We start from the raw sequence: 16,311 nt of genomic DNA, 5'->3' as shown, positions 1-16,311 counted from the left end.
ACTGAACTCCTTCCATGGCAAGAATATCCTTCCTCAGATAAGGCGACCAAAACTGCACACAATACTCAAGATGTGGTCTCACCAAGGCCCTGCACAACTGCAGCAAGACATCCTTGTTCCTGTACTCAAACCCTCTCGCTATGAAGGCCAACATACCATTTGCCTTCTTAACCGCCTGCTGCACCTGCATGCTTACCTTCAGCGACTGGTGCACAAGGACACCCAGGTCTCGTTGCACTTCCCCTTCTCCCAATCTATTGCCATTCAGATAATAATCTGCCTTCCTGTTTTTGCCACCAAAGTGGATAACCTCACATTTATCCACGTTGTATTGCATCTGCCATGCTTCTGCCCAGTCACCCAACCTGTCCAAATCACCCTGTAGTTTCTCGGCATCCTCCTCACAGCACACACGCCCACCCAGCTTTGTGTCGTCTGCAAATTTGGAGATATTACATCTAGTTCCCTTGTCTAGATCATTAATATATATTGTCAATAGCTGGGGTCCAAGGACCGATCCCTGCGGTACCCCACTAGTCACTGCCTGCCATTCGGAAAAAGACCCGTGTGGTGGAATTGTCCTCAGCGCCTCTGGGTTAGCAGGGGTGAGGGGGAATCGGCCGGAGTTCTCGCTCCTCATCGTTGTCTAGTGGCCACCAACACCCACCCCCCTGCTGGGAAGTGCATGTGTATGGATGGCCAGGTTCACTAGATTGATCCCTGGGATGAGGGTTGTCCTATGAAGAGAAATTGAGTAGATTGGGCCTGTACTCTCTGGCGTTTAGAAGAATGAGAGGTGATTAACGGGATTAGACAAAGTCAACATGGATTTATGAATTGGAAATCGTGTTTGACAAACCTACTGGAGTTTTTTGCGGATGTAACTGGTCGACTAGATAAGGGAGAACCAGTGGATGTGGTGTATTTGGATTTTCAGAAGGCCTTTGATAAAGTCCCACATACGAGGTTAGTGTGCAAAATTAAAGCACATGGGATTGGGGGTAATATACTGGCATGGATTGAAAATTGGTTAACGGACAGGAAACAGAAAGTAGGAATAAATGGGTCTTTTTCGGGGTGGCAGGCGGTGACTAGTGGGGTACCGCAGGGATCAGTGCTTGGGCCCCAGCTATTCACAATGCACATCAATGATTTGGATGAGAGAACCAAATGTAATATTTCCAAGTTTGCTGACGACACGAAACTAGGTGGGATTGTGAGTTGTGAGGAGGATGCAAAGAGGCTTCAAGGCGATTTAAACAAGTTGAGTGAGTGGGCAAATACATGGCAGATGCAGTATAACGTGGATAAATGTGAAGTTATCCACTTCGGTAGGAAAAACCGAAAGGCAGAGTATTATTTAAATGGTGCTAGATTGGGAAATGCTGATGTACAAAGGGACCTGGGTGTCCTTGTACACCAGTCACTGAAAGCAAACATGCAGGTGCAGCAAGCAGTTAGGAAGGCAAATGGTATGTTGGCCTTCATTGCAAGAGGATTTGAGTACAGGAGCAAGGATGTCTTACTACAGTTGTACAGGGCCTTGGTGAGACCACACCTGGAGTACTGTGTGCAGTTTGGGTCTCCTTACCGAAGAAAGGATATACTTGCCATAGAGGGAGTGCAGCGAAGGTTCACCAGACTGATTCCTGGGATGGCAGGACTGTCGTATGAGGAGAGATTGGGTCGACTAGGCCTGTATTCACTAGAGTTTAGAAGAATGAGAGGAGATCACATTGAAACGTATAAAACTCTGACAGGGCTAGACAGACTGGATGCAGGGAGGATGTTTCCCCTGGCTGGGGGGTCTAGAACGAGGGGTCACAGTCTCAGGATACTGGGTAGGACATTTAGGACTGAGATGAGGAGCAATTTCTTCACTCAGAGGGTGGTGAACCTGTGGAATTCTCTACCACAGAAGGCTGTGGAGGCCAAGTCATTGGGTATATTTAAGAAGGAGATAGATAGATTTCTAGACACAAAAGGCATCATGGGGTATGGGGAGAGAGCGGGAATATGGTATTGGAGATAGAGGATCAGCCATGATCATATTGAATGGCAGAGCAGGCTCAAAGGGCCGAATGGCCGACTCCTGCTCCTATTTTTTCTATGTTTCTATCTCATTGAAACATACAAGATTCTGAGAAGAACTGACAGGGTAGATGCTGAGAGGATGTTTCCCCCCTGGCTGGAGAGTCTAGAACCGGGGGTCACAGTCTCAGGATAAGGGGTCGGCTATTTAGGACTGAGATGAGGAGGAATTTCTTCACTCGGAGGGTTGTGAATCTTTGGAATTCTCTGCCCCAGAGGGCTGTGGATGCTGAGTCTTTGAGTATATTCAAGGCCGAGATGGATAGACTTTGGACTCTAGGGGAATCGAGGGATATGGGGATCGGGCTGGAAAGTGGAGTTGAGGGTGAAGATCAGCCATGATCTTATTGAATGGCGGAGCAGGCTCGAGGGGCCGAAAGGTCCACTCCTGCTCCTATTTCTTATGTTCTTATGTGAGGAGGGCATCGAATTTTGCTGTGAATGCCCTCTGCAGTCGAATCACTTTCCAACACTTACTGCCGAGGCTCTTGCATGAAGAATGACTGCTCAGACCGCCACAAGGCTCCTGTGGAACTGCACCTTCAGTAAGTCGATGCCTTTAGGAGAGGAAGGGAGGAAATGGGGTTTCCAAAAGTCAGTAATTGTCAGCAAACTCGCGAGCTCTCACTTTCCGCCCTGAGCGGTTCCAGCTGTGGATCTTTCAAAATCGGATCCACGAGGAGTATCGGTGTAAGGAACCGGTGTGGAATAGTTATACCCCATGCCGATCAGCAAAGAGATCCAGGGGGTTATTGTACTGTGTAAAGACATCAGCTTGTTAAGTAACATGTTGCTTATCGCGAGCACGCCTTAATGTCTCAAGGATAGAACTGGAGACAGCTCAAATATTTCATGTAAAATTTTGGTTTCCATATTTAAGAAAAGATATACTTGCTCTCGAGGCGGTTCAGAGAAGGTTCACTCGGTTGATTCCGGAAATGAGGGGGTTGACGTATGAGGAAAGGTTGAGTAGGTTGGGCCTCTAATCATTGGAATTCAGAAGAATGAGAGGCGATCTTATCGAAACATATAAGATTGTGAGGGGGCTTGATCGGGTGGATGCGGTGAGGATGTTTCCACTGATGGGTGAGACTAGAACTAGGTGGCATAATCTTAGAATAAGGGGCTGCCCTTTCAAAACTGAGATGAGGAGAAACTTCTTCACTCAGAGGGTAGTGAATCTATGGAATTTGCTACCTCGGAGAGCTGTGGAAGCTGCGACATTAAATAAATTTAAAACGGAGATAGACAGTTTCCTAGCTGATAAGGGAATTAGGGGTTACGGGGAGCGGGCAGGGAAGTGGACGTGAGTCTAGGTTCGGATCAGCCATGATCCTATTGAATGGCGGAGCAGGCCTGAGGGGCCGTATGGCCTACTCCTGCTCCTACTTCTTATGTTCTTATAGCCAATTGGAATAATGTCAAACAGGTTCTTCCGGTGATACTAATTCATCAGAACATTGGGTGGCTGAAAGTCCGCTTCGCATTGGCTCCTGTGATGGCTCAGCAAGTAAATGGACCACATAATGACCAGAAGGACCCAGGTTTGACCTTTTGATCTGGGCGGAGTCACCTCACCATGGGCGGTTCAGTGGTGGGTTGCTGCACTTGGCCTTCGTATCCCAGGATTAGCGAGGGTAAAACCAGTTCGGGCTTGTGCTCCAGATTGCTGTTGAGTGATTCTGCGGGGAGGTCAGCTGAGGACAGAATCGGGCTCAGCTGTAATATACTCTCCAGTCAAGCAGATCACTCACTGCCATACATGAGAAATAGCCATTTGGGTAAGGCATCGGAGAGTTGCTGGCACCAGTGGCATCTTACCCGATCCTCAGTTGGCACCTTTCAGTGCATGATAGGGTTAAGAGTATTGTTCTCTGCCTGTGCATTTTATATAACCAATAGCAACTTGCATTTATATAGCGCCTTTAATGTAGCAACTCGCCAAGGCTTCTTCGGCAGCACCTCCCAAACCCGCGACCGCTACCACCTAGAAGGACCAGGGCAGCAGGCGCATGGGAACACCACCACCTCCTCCAAGTTCCCCTCCAAGTCACACACCATCCTGACTTGGAAATATATCGCCGATCCTTCATCGTCGCTGGGTCAAAATCCTGGAACTCCCTCCCTAACAGCACTGTGGGAGCACCTTCACCACACGGACTGCAGCGGTTCAAGAAGGCGGCTCACCACCTCCTTCTCAAGGGCAATTAGGGGACGGGCAATAAATGCCGGCCTTGCCAGCGACGCCCACATCCCATATGCGAATTTTAAAAAAAATGTCCCAAGGCGCTGCTTCACAGGACCGTTATCAGCCACACATTGACCTGAGCCACATGAGATATCAGGACAGGTGGCCAAAAGCTCGGTCAAAGGGGTTGGTTTTATTCCGCAATAACCTTAGTTTCACCTTTACGAACACTAATCTCTTCATTGTCCATCTAAATGTGTCCGTTTAGTGCTGCCAGTTGCCTGCTTAGCCATGTGTAAGTCAAGCCTGGCAATCCTATTGCTTTCTGCTGACTGTAGGGGCAAATACAACTTCAGCCCCCACCACCCCCCAGCCCAGTGGTATCTGTTGGGGATTGTTGCAGTGCGAGCCGGCAGTGGAGTTTTCAGAACAGGTTGATTGGCTATGATAAATTGACCCTTAGTGTTAGGGGGATTATATACGTGGGGTTACGGGGATAGGGTGGGATATGTGTTGGTGTAGGGGTTACGGGGATCGGGTGGGATATGTGTCGGTGCAGGCTCGATGGGCCAAAATGGCCTCTATCTGCACTGTGGGGTTTCTGTGATTTTCTGTGTGAAGCCTGCTAGAAAGTCCCGAGTGTGATCCCAGTCTGTTAGCTGATCTCAGGTAGGTTTGCCCTTGGGATAGGGAGGGCATAAATTACTGGTTCCTGCTCCTGATTGCTATCTGGTGACTAGTGTTAGAATGTGGGGGTGTGTGTAACCATCTTCAGCCAGAAGTGCCGAGTGGAGATCCCTTCCATCACAAGTGCCAGTCTTCAGCCAATTCGACTCACTCCCCGTGACATCAAGAAATGACACAGCAGAGGCTACAGGCCCCAACAGTATCCCGGCTGTACTGCTGAAGACCTGTCCCCAAAGCCTCTCCGCCACCTACAAGGAGTGTGTGATGGAATACTCTCCACTTGCCTGGATGAGTGCAGCTCCAACAACACTCAAGAAGGTCACCACCATCCAGGACAAAGCAGTCCACTTGATTGGTATTTCATCCATCCCTTGCATCACCGGCGCACCGTGGCTGCAGTGTGTACTATCTACAGGACGCACTGCAGCACCTCCCAAACCTGCGACCTCCCCAACCTAGAAGGACAAGGGCAGCAGGTGCATGGGAACACCACCACCTATAAGTTGCCTTGGAAGTCGCACACCATCCTGACTTGGAAATATATCGCTGATCCTTCATCGTTGCTGGGTCAAAATCCTGGAACTCCCTCCCTAACAGCACTGTGGGAAGTACCTTCACCACACGGACTGCAGCGGTTCAAGGCGGTGGCTCACCACCACCTCCTCAAGGGCAACTAGGGATGGGCAATAAATGCTGGCCTTGCCAGCGACGCCCACATCCCATGAATGGATTTTTTAAAACCCTCAAAAACAAGGGGCACAAAGCCCGCCAAAAAGATTCCCAGGTTAGAGTCTTTGAAACCCAGAACAGTCCTGATGTATTTAATTATGATGTCGCTGGGTAAAATTGGAAATGTCGGACTATCCTTTGAAGGGGGCAAAACCAGTTTTGTTCTATTCGTAAAGAAAGCACCGATGGTTTTATGTGTTTGCTAGTTGCTGCTAATGGTGGCTCTGGGAGTTCTGATTCCCACAGACCATGTAGAGTAATTATCATTTATCATAAAATATAGATTAGGAAATTACATACTGTATTTCCTGCTGTGTGAAATTGGCCTGGTGAACTGTAGTTATTCACAACTTGTAACTGCATGATGATAGCATTCATACCCAAGGCTCTGTTGTGATCAGTACCCCTATTAAGCTGCATTAAATTTGCAGATAAAAGACACCTTATTTTCCCTGTTCTCCTCCTCGTGCTTCCTGTCCTGGAGGCTCTGACACTTGCTGGGGCTCCATAGGTGCTGGTCACCCGATGTTACTCCATCCACATATGAACCTCAACAAAGAGTGTCGGAGGACTATTCAGGTGGCATTACAGCTGTTCCTGAGCATCCAACATCCACGCAGGTACACCTCTAGCAGGAATAGTGTATAGCGATCAGGAACGGGAACCCTGGCTGATTTTCTCCCCTCCCCAGGTCTTGGGAAAGAATCGATGTGTCGTATCCGATTTTGATCGGTCAGGAGAGGACAGTTGAATTATCTATTGAGAAATCTCCATTGACTGACAAACAAAATCAGTATGCGCTGCTTAAGAGTAGAGATGGTGGTAAGGTGGTTTTGGAGGGGTGGGTGCGTGGGAGAAGGAGGCACTGGATGGGTGGACAACTAAGGGAGGCAGATTGCAACATCTGGCCTAGGGGGACTGGGGCTGTGAATCTGCTGCCAATTTGTAGGCCCCTTCCCTTGTCCCCCTGTTTTATGGCACTGAATTGACACTGGTGTGAGATGTCCCCCAGGGATGGGTCTGGTTTACGTCACTGCCAGGGTTTTGGACAGCACCGAGGCGGGGGGGGGTGGGGTGGGGGTGCTGCTTGGTAGCTGCGATGCTGGAGTCCTACTTGAGAGACTGCAGTTAAAATCTCGGCCTCAACCGACAGGCTTCACCAGATGACGAATTGTAACAGTCAGATCGTGCAGCTCCAGGAGGGAGATCTAACTGCCTTGGGCATTGGACTCTCCCTGAATAGTTCAAATGTGCCCTTAACAGTGGTGAAGAAGGACCAACAGTCCAGTATTGTCACTGGGTTTATTTGGTGTACAGGTACAAAACACTACAGGAAAAGTCCCAGTTAACCCAATACGTTCCAGTGGATGATCCACTCCTCGTGTGATACTCTGAATTCATCACCTCAAATGACTCCCACCCCCACAGTCAGATCTCCAACCACCAGGACTGCCCCCTGGTGTTGGTCAAAACCCTCTCCCCCCCAGGCATCACCCGATTCTGAAGGACAGAATCTCCAGCTGTACTGCTGGGTGTTTTTTTTGCCACTGTTTCAAGTGGGCACAAAAATATCAGCCACCCTGTGCTGAAATTCCAGTGGCCACACCGGCCACCAGATGTGTGCACCAACCAAAGTGGTCAGCGTTTAGGAGGCGTGTGCTTTCCGTGAAGGCTCTTCAGACTAAATGCCTTCACCACCGCAATTGAACGCACCGTGAAAGTCAATGTTTTAGAGGTTGGGTGTGGGGTGTGTGTTGAGTGGGTTCCTTCTAGGTGCTCCCCAGACAGGGAGGGAGGCAAAAATCAGAGGGAGAGCCACATTTTGGTCTGGCCCGTTTGTTGGCAGGGTGCCCCACCTAATCTCTTGGCCACACTGCATAGTCTGGAAGGAGAAGATAAGAGGCATTTTACTCGAAAGCCCCCAGATACCACACTGCTGTTTATTGGTGTTCTCGTATTCGTAGGAAAGATGGTCATGGCATTGGTTTCTTGCAGTTACAGAAACTTCATGAAATTTAGCAATGGCTCCTGAAATGATTGTAAAGCACTAAGATCCATTGATGACTTTCATGGAATCTCCCAGACTCCGCTCCATTCATGCTGCCCTACTTTTAGTGAGGTAGTATCATGTGACAGGAAGGGGACGTGTGACTGGCAGGTTCTTCTTTTGCGCTTTGTTACTCCGAAATGCGCGTTGCGGTACAGATACGCCTGAAGTCTCCATTTTGTCTACCGAAAATGCTGGAAATACTCAGCAGGCCAGGCAGCATCCGTGGAGAGAGAAACAGAGTTAGCGTTTCAGGTCTGGGACCCTTCATCAGAACTGGAAAGAGCTGGAAATGTAACGGATATTAAGCAGGTGCAGAGACAGGGGGGGGAGGAAGGAATTGAAAGGACATGCGGTGAAAATGTTGCAAATGGGAATGGCAAAATCATACTGCATGAAAAATGGGGGCAGGGATTATTATCTGAAATGGTTGAACTCTATGTTGAGTCCGGCAGGCTGTAAAGTGCCTAATCGAAAGATGAGGTGCTGTTCCTCGAGCTTACGTTGAGCTTCATTGGAACAATGTAAGAGGCCGAGGACAGAGAGATCAGAGTGGGAGTGAAGCGGAGAATTAAAGTGACAGGCGACCGGAAGCTCAGGGTCACCCTTACGGACTGAACGGAGGCGTTCCGCAAAGCGGTCGCCCAATCTGAGTTTGGTCTCCCCAATGTAGAGGAGACCACATCGTGAGCAGCGAATACAGTATATTAAATTGCAAGAAGTACAAGTAAATCGCTGTTTCACCTGGAAGGGGTGTTTGGGGCCCTGGACAGTGGGAAGGGAGGAGGTAAAAGGGCATGTGTTGCATCTCCTGCGCTTGCACGGGAAGGTGCCAGGTGAAGGAGAAGGGCTGTTGGGGGTGATTGAGGAGTGGACCAGGGTGTCGCGGAGGGAGCGGTCCCTTCGGAATGCACCTTCACATGGTCCATCTCCGACTCTTCCCTTCCCTTCCTTGACTTCTCCGTCTCCATTTCTGGCGATCGGCTTTCGACAAACATCCACTACAAGCCCACCGACTCCCACAGCTACCTGGACTACACTTCCTCCCACCCCGCTTCCTGTAAGGACTCTATTCCATTCTCCCAGTTTCTCCGTCTCCGCCGCGTCTGTTCTGACGATGCCACCTTCCATACCAGTGCTTCCGACATGTCTTCCTTTTTCCTCAACCGAGGATTCCCCTCTACTGTGGTTGACACGACCCTTGACCGTGTCCGTTCTATTTCCCGCACTTCTGCTCTCGCCCCTTCCCCTCCCTCCCAGAACCACGATAGGGTTCCCCTTGTCCTCACCTTTCACCCCACCAGCCTCCACATTCAACGGATCATCCTCCGCCATTTCCGCCACCTCCAACGTGATCCCACCACCAAACACATCTTCCCCTCACCACCTGTTATAAATTGCAACTTCTACAAGAAGTAACTCAGGAAGTACTACTGAATGGCCAGCTGAGGGTGCCGTCCGAGGAGTATAAATACTCGGGCGTGGGCCCACCTTGGCCAGAGACAATCTGGAAACAGGAAGCTAGTGACTACTAACTAGACCTCCATGTTTTGTTACAAGTCGATTGAAGCCTTGCTTTATGTACAACCAAGTGCGTCGTGAGTCTTTATGACGTCAATTTAATCGACTTGTTGTCGTCTCCATGCCTTGGGTGATTCGGAACAACCAGCTGCAACTCGAACTGCAGAAAGGGACCTGGGCAAGAAACTGATCCATCATGGAAAAACTCCTTGGGCCCGCTCGTCTCGACCTGGACCTGAATGCACCTGCGGCAGCGAAGGTATGGAAGCATTGGTTTCGTACCTTTAGCAACTTTCTTGAAGAATGTGGGGCGGGTGCCTCTAATAAGTTACGAATGCTTATTAACTACGTATCCCCTCATGTGTATGATTATATTGAGGACTGTATAGACTACGACGCTGCTATCGAAATTTTACAGCAGCTATATGTCAAGTCCCCGAATGAAATCTTTGCTCGACACCTACTGGCCACAACTCGGCAGCAGCCTGGGGAATCACTCGATGAATTCCTCCAGAAACTTCGCAGGCTCGGCAAAGATTGTAACCTTAAAGCGGTTACAGCTGAGTATCAAGAGGAACTAATCCGCGATTCCTTTATCAATGGGATTGCGTCCCCTTTTATACGTCCGCGCCTGCTGGAAAATAAAACCCTCAATTTATGGGCTGCTTATGACCAGGCGTGTTCCCTGGACTTGGCCAAGAAGAATGCAGACACTTATCTCCCACCACGTGCACGGGCGGCGGCTATCACCCTTAATAAGTCTTTCGATAGGTCTCGGGCGGATGCCCCCGCTGATGATGACTCTACTCTAACGGACGACGACCCTACCCTAGAGGCCTTTGCTGATGACGACCCCGCCCTAGCAGCATCCTGGCAATCAGGAAGAAAGTGTTTCTTTTGTGGAGGTACGTTCCATTACAGAATATTTTGCCCGGCTTGTAATGCGACCTGCAATCATTGCAGCAAGAAAGGACACTTTTCCAAGGTATGCCAGTCACGGGCCTCTGCTAACAAGAAAGGCCGCTCCTCTAAAGTATACCGGTCGAGAGCTCCTGTTAGCTTCACCGCTGCTATCTACGGAGCTGCTCCTCCCCCAAGAACCACTGCTAAGGCTACAGCTGCCGAAGGAAAAATTACCCCTCCTCCCATCACAGCTGTTTTTCCCCAAAGTTTGTCCCATGCAGCCATGAAGGTTTCAGTAAATGGGCACACTCTAAGCGCGCTAATCGACTCCTGCAGCTCTGACAGCTTCATTAGTAAGCGGGCTGTCAGCAGGTTAAAACTGCGCATTTATCACTCGGACAGGGAGATTGCAATGGCTCTGACGACTCTGACCACCAATTCTTCTGGCTTCTGTCTTGTCAACCTCATCCTCAATGGTCGCACGTATCCCTCCACCCGGCTCAGAGTACTCGAAAACTTATGTAGCGATGTGCTTCTGGGACAGGACTTCCAGAAGCAGCACAAAAGACTCACTTTTGAGTTTGGAGGGTCGAAGCTGGAGCTTACCATTTCTAAGGTGCCGTTTTGTGCGCTCTCGGCGGCCTTACTCGGTGAGCCCTCCCTGTTTGCCAATCTCTCCCCCGCTGTAAACCCATAGCCACCAAATCGCGGCGCTTTAGCCAAGACGACCGAGCATTTATCGAGGCAGAAATCGCTCACCTTTTAGCTGACGTTATTATCGAGCCGTGTTCATCCCCCTGGTGGGCTCAAGTCGTCATTGTGAAAAACCCTTTAAAACAACATAAGAAACGTCTGTGTATTGATTATTCGCAGACTATTAATCAATATACCGATCTGGATGCCTACCCGCTACCACGCATAGATGACATGGTCAACAACCTTGCCAAATACAAGGTATTTTCAACCTTCGATTTAAAGAGCGCGTACCATCCGGTACCGCTGAAAGACTCTGACAAAAAGTATACGGCCTTTGAGGCCAATGGTTGGCTTTATCAGTTTCGTCGCCTTCCATTTGGGGTCACCAATGGGGTGGCCGTCTTCCAACGGGCAATGGATGGCTTAGTCCGGCAAGAGAACTTGACGGATACCTTTCCGTATTTAGACAATATCACTATTGTCGGCCATGATCAAAAGGAGCATGACGCCAATCTTCAGAGAATTTTTGACGTTCTCCGTCGTCGCCACTTAACGTTAAACGAATCCAAATCGGTGAAATCGGTGCCATCAGTGAACATTCTCGGCTACTGGGTGGGCAATGGTGTTATTAAACCGGACCCAGAGCGACTTCGTCCACTTCAGGAGCTCCCTCCCCCTACAAATCTCGGCTCTCTTCGTCGGGCACTTGGCATGTTTGCTTATTACGCAAAGTGGATACCTCACTTCTCCGATAAAATACAGCCCCTGCTTCATGCGAAGTCTTTTCCATTAGAAGCAACGGCTATTTCTGCCTTCAACCTCCTCAAACGACAGCTGGAGAAAGCCACGCTTCGCTCCATTGACGAAAACCTTCCTTTTGTGGTCGAATGCGATGCATCGGAGGTGGCGATCTCGGCTACCTTGAATCAAGGTGGTTGGCTCGTGGTATTCCTATCCAGAACCTTACAGGGTAGCGAGCTCCATTACCCCCCCCCCCCCCCCACCATCAAGGCTGTAGGCCAATGGAGTCATTTTCTTGCTCGGCGTCATTTCACGCTCATAACTGACCAGCGCTCCGTGGCCTTCATGTTGGATAACTGGAAGTGTACAAAAATCAAAAATAATAAAATTCAATTCTGGAGGATGGAGCTGGCCGCCTTTGGATATACTATCCGTTACCGACCCGGCAAACAGAATGTGGCCCCAGATACCTTCACACGGGCATTTTGCTCTTCAATGTCAACATCGACTCTGGCGGATCTGCATATGGACTTATGCCATCCTGGCGTTACCCGTATGTTGCACTTTGTGCGCTCCAAAAATCTACCATCCTCAACGGGGGACGTAAAGAAAACATGCTCCTCCTGTAGGATTTGTGCAGAATTGAAACCACAATTCTTCCGCCCATCAGCCTATGCAGAGGCTCAGCATAGACTTTAAAGAGCCATTGTCTTCGTCGACGCGGAACACCTACCTACTTACGATGGTAGACGAGTATTCACGCTTTCCTTTTGCCTTCCCCCTGTCCTAATATGCTTACTTCTACGGTAATTAAATGCCTCGATCAGGTCTTTTCCCTCTGCGGGACGGCCAATTTTATCCACACGGATCGGGGTCCCTCCTTTATGTCGAGTGAACTTAAAAGTTACCTCTCCCAACGCGGAATCGCCTCGAGTAAGACGACACCATATCACCCAATCGGCAATGGACAGGTTGAACGATACAATGCCATCATCTGGAACGCTGTCCGTCTGGCACTGAGGTCACGCAACCTACCAGACCAGCAGTGGGAAACTGTGCTCCCCGACGTGTTACACTCTATCAGGTCTCTTCTCTCCACGTCCACTAATGTCACACCTCCTGAGCGATTCTTCAAGTTCCGGCGTCGCTCTACACACAGGACATCTCTACCGTCATGGTTGGTGGCTCCAGGCCCTGTGCTACTCCGGAGGTTCGTCCGGTCTGCCAAGAACGACCCTCTCGTTGACGAGGTGGAGTTAATGGAGGTAAACCCCACGTATGCGCACTTGCGGTACCCCGATGGCCGGGAGTCCACCGTCTCGCTCAGAGATCTGGCTCCCTGCCCAACCGGTCACATGGGCCCGAATGATGAAGGATCCCACGACGATGATGTCAACACTCCGCACCCCTATGAAGATGACGCCCTACCTGGGACATCGAGGGATCTGCCGGCAGTGCTACCGGATCAACTCGGAGCCGAACGCTCCCCGTAGGATGGCCACCCGAAATCAGGACGCCGGACAATCTCCGGCTACGACCCAGGATGAGGCCAGCTCTGCGCCTGTGGGGACCTGCACCCGGAGTCATGATATTCCCAGGCCTCCACAGGACGATCAAGACGACGCGGACTCTACCGACTTACCGGTACGGGCCAAGCGACCCAGGGACCAGGACACGGTCCGGGGAGACGTGCCTTCCGGTCACGAGCAGAAAGCTAAACGACTACGGCTATTTTTGCTCCGCCTAGTCCGTTAAAGGAAGACTGGACTTCCAAACCTTTTAGGGAGGAAGAATGTCATAAATCGCAACTTCTACAAGAAGTAACTCGGGAAGTACTACTGAACGGCCAGCTGAGGGCGCCGTCCGAGGAGTATAAATACTCGGGCATGGGCCCACCTTGGCCAGAGACAATCTGGAAACAGGAAGCTAGTGACTATTAACTAGACCTCCATGTTTTGTTACAAGTCGATTAAAGCCTTGCTTTATGTACAACCAAGTGTGTAGCGAGTCTTTATTGCGTCACCTCCCTTGACTTGACTTGGATAGAGAACTGGTTGGCAGACAGAAAGCAAAGAGTTGGAATAAACGGGTCATTTTCCGAGTGGCAGGCAGTGACTAGTGGGGTACCGCAAGTATCGGTCCTAGGACCCCAGCTGTTCACAATATACATTAATGATCTGGACGAGGGAATTGGATGTAATATCTCCAAATCTGCAGACGACACACAGCTGGGTGGGAGGGTATGCTGTGAGGAGGATGTCGTGAAACTCCAGTACGATTTGGACAGGTTGGGTGATTGGGCAGAAACATGGCAAATGCACTATAATGTGGATAAATGTGAGGTTATCCATTTTGGTGGCAAAAACAGGAAGGCAGATTATTATTTGAATGGCAATAGATTGGGAGAAGGGTAAGTGCAAAGAGACCTGGGGGTCCTTGTGCACCAGTCGTTGAAGGTAAGCATGCAGGTGGTTAAGAAGGCAAATGGTACTTTGGCCTTCGAAGGAAGAGGGTTCGAGTACAGGAACAAGGATGTCTTGCTACAGTTGTTCAGGGCCTTGGTGAGACCGCACCTTGAGTATTGTGTGCAGTTTTGGTCGCCTTACCTGAGGAAGGACGTACTTGCCATGGAAGGAGTGCAGCGAAGATTCACCAGGCTGATACCTGGGATGGCAGGAATGACGTATGAGGAGAGATTGTGTCAATTGGGCTTATACTCACTGGAGTTTAGAAGATTGAGAGGCGATCTCATCGAAACCTATAAAATTCTGTCAGGCCTGGACAGACTAGATGCAGGAAGGATGTTCCCGATGGCCGGGGAGTCCAGAACCAGGGGTCACAGTCTAAGCTTAAGGGGTAAGCCATTTAGGACTGAGATGAGGAGGAATTTCTTTACCCAGAGAGTGGTGAACCTGTGGAATTCTCTGCCACGGAGGGTGGTGGAGGCCAGTTCATTAAATATATTCAAGAAGGAGTTGGATATATTTCTTAAGGCTAAAGGCATCAAGGGATATGGGGAGAAGCCAGGGACAGGGTACTGAATTTGGATGATCAGCCATGATCTCATTGAATGGCGGGGCAGGCTCGAGGGGCCGAATCTTCTATGTTCTATGTTTCTCCCCTTTCAGCATTCCGAAGGGACCGCTCCCTCCGCGACACCCTGGTCCACTCCTCAATCACCCCCAACAGCCCTTCTCCTTCACCCGGCACCGTCCCGTGCAAGCGCAGGAGATGCAACACATGCCCTTATACCTCCCCCTTCCCACTGTCCAGGGCCCCAAACACCCCTTCCAGGTGAAACAGCAATTTACTTGTACTTCTTGCAATCTAGTATACTGTATTCACTGCTCACGGTGCGGTCTCCTCTACATTGGGGAGACCAAACGCAGATTGGGCGACCGCTTTGCGGAACACCTCTGTTCAGTCCGTAAGGGTGACCCTGAGCTTCCGGTCACCTGTCACTTTAATTCTCCGCTTCACTCCCACTCTGATCTCTCTGTCCTCGGCCTGTTGCACTGTTCCAATGAAGCTCAACGTAAGCTCGAGGAACAGCACCTCATCTTTCGATTGGGCACTTTACAGCCTGCCGGACTCAACATAGAGTTCAACAATGTCAGATAATAATCCCTGCTCCCATTTTTCATGCAGTATGATTTTGCCATTCCCATTTGCAACATTTTCACAGCATGTTCTTTCAATTCCTTCCTCCCCCCACCGCCCCCCCCCCCGTCTCTGCACCTGCTTAATATCTGTTCCATCTCCAGCTTTTTCCAGTTCTGATGAAGGGTCCCAGACCTGAAACGTTAACTCTGTTTCTCTCTCCACGGATGCTGCCTGGCTTGCTGAGTATTTCCAGGATTTTCTGTTGTTATTTCAGATTTCCAGCATCCGCAGTATTTTGCTATTATATCTCCATTTTGTCTTTTTTAAATTTCCAGATATGGAGGTCAATGATCAGCTCCATTTTGCCTGCCGCATGTCGACTCCTGCTGCCTCAGTCCTTAAGTCTTCATCTTATCAGGAAGATAGCTTGCACACTAATGGGATCACAATGAGCTCGGCACAGCTAGGCAGAGGTAAGGGCAGAGCCTGGGCTGGAATATGTCATCTATGCTCTGTATAACACTGGTGCGCAGCTACTGTAGAGAGTGGGCTGGAACAAAGATTGTCCTTCACCGCACCACGCCCCCCACACCCCCTAGCTCTGTCAAATGATAGCTCCTCATTAAGTTGCTCATTCCAATCCTTCCATCAGTCTTTATGTGATTATTAAAGCAGAAAATCTGAGTCAACACCCGCACATTATTAGTTTTACTGCTAAAGGTTAACTTCAATCAATAGTTTTATTTGTTTTATGTGTCAGCCGTGGCTCAGTGGGCAGCACCCTTGCCTCTGAGTCAGAAGGTCGTGGGTTCAAGTCTCACTCCAGGGACTTGAGCACAAAAATCTAGGCTGACACTCCAGTGCGGTGCTGAGGGAGCGCCGCACTATCGGAGGGGCAGTACTGAGGGAGCGCCGCACTGTCGGAGGGGCAGTACTGAGGGAGCGCCGCACTGTCGGAGGGGCAGTACTGAGGGAGCGCCGCACTGTCGGAGGAGCAGTACTGAGGGAGCGCCGCACTGTCGGAGGGGCGGTACTGAGGGAGCGCCGCACTGTCGGAGGGTCAGTACTGAGGGAGCGCCGCACTGTCGGAGGGGCAGTACTGAGG

At 50.1% G+C, this 16,311-nt stretch overlaps 1 protein-coding gene across 3 annotated transcripts in view; it reads left to right on the top strand.

The window, feature by feature from the left end:
• Positions 1 to 16,311, top strand: part of LOC147097089 (bromodomain adjacent to zinc finger domain protein 2A-like) — a 145,209-nt gene that overhangs the window by 31,599 nt on the left and 97,299 nt on the right. The window contains exon 1 of one of the 3 annotated variants that reach the window (XM_085972905.1): positions 15,542 to 15,679. The exons of 1 other annotated variant lie outside the window; for it this stretch is intronic. In XM_085972905.1, coding sequence (XP_085829031.1) covers positions 15,544 to 15,679 — 136 coding nt within the window. In that variant the 5' untranslated portion in view covers positions 15,542 to 15,543. Of the gene's footprint in view, positions 1 to 15,541; positions 15,680 to 16,311 lie in introns of those variants that run through there. One more of the 3 variants, XM_085972903.1, reaches the window with a different exon arrangement.

This window comes from Somniosus microcephalus, chromosome 33 (assembly GCF_052327205.1).
Source record: "Somniosus microcephalus isolate GS21.2 chromosome 33, FLI_Smic_1.0, whole genome shotgun sequence".
Lineage (NCBI taxonomy): Eukaryota > Metazoa > Chordata > Chondrichthyes > Squaliformes > Somniosidae > Somniosus > Somniosus microcephalus.
The sequence above is the reverse complement of the archived record's forward strand: the minus strand, read 5'-3'. Positions and strand labels throughout refer to the sequence as shown.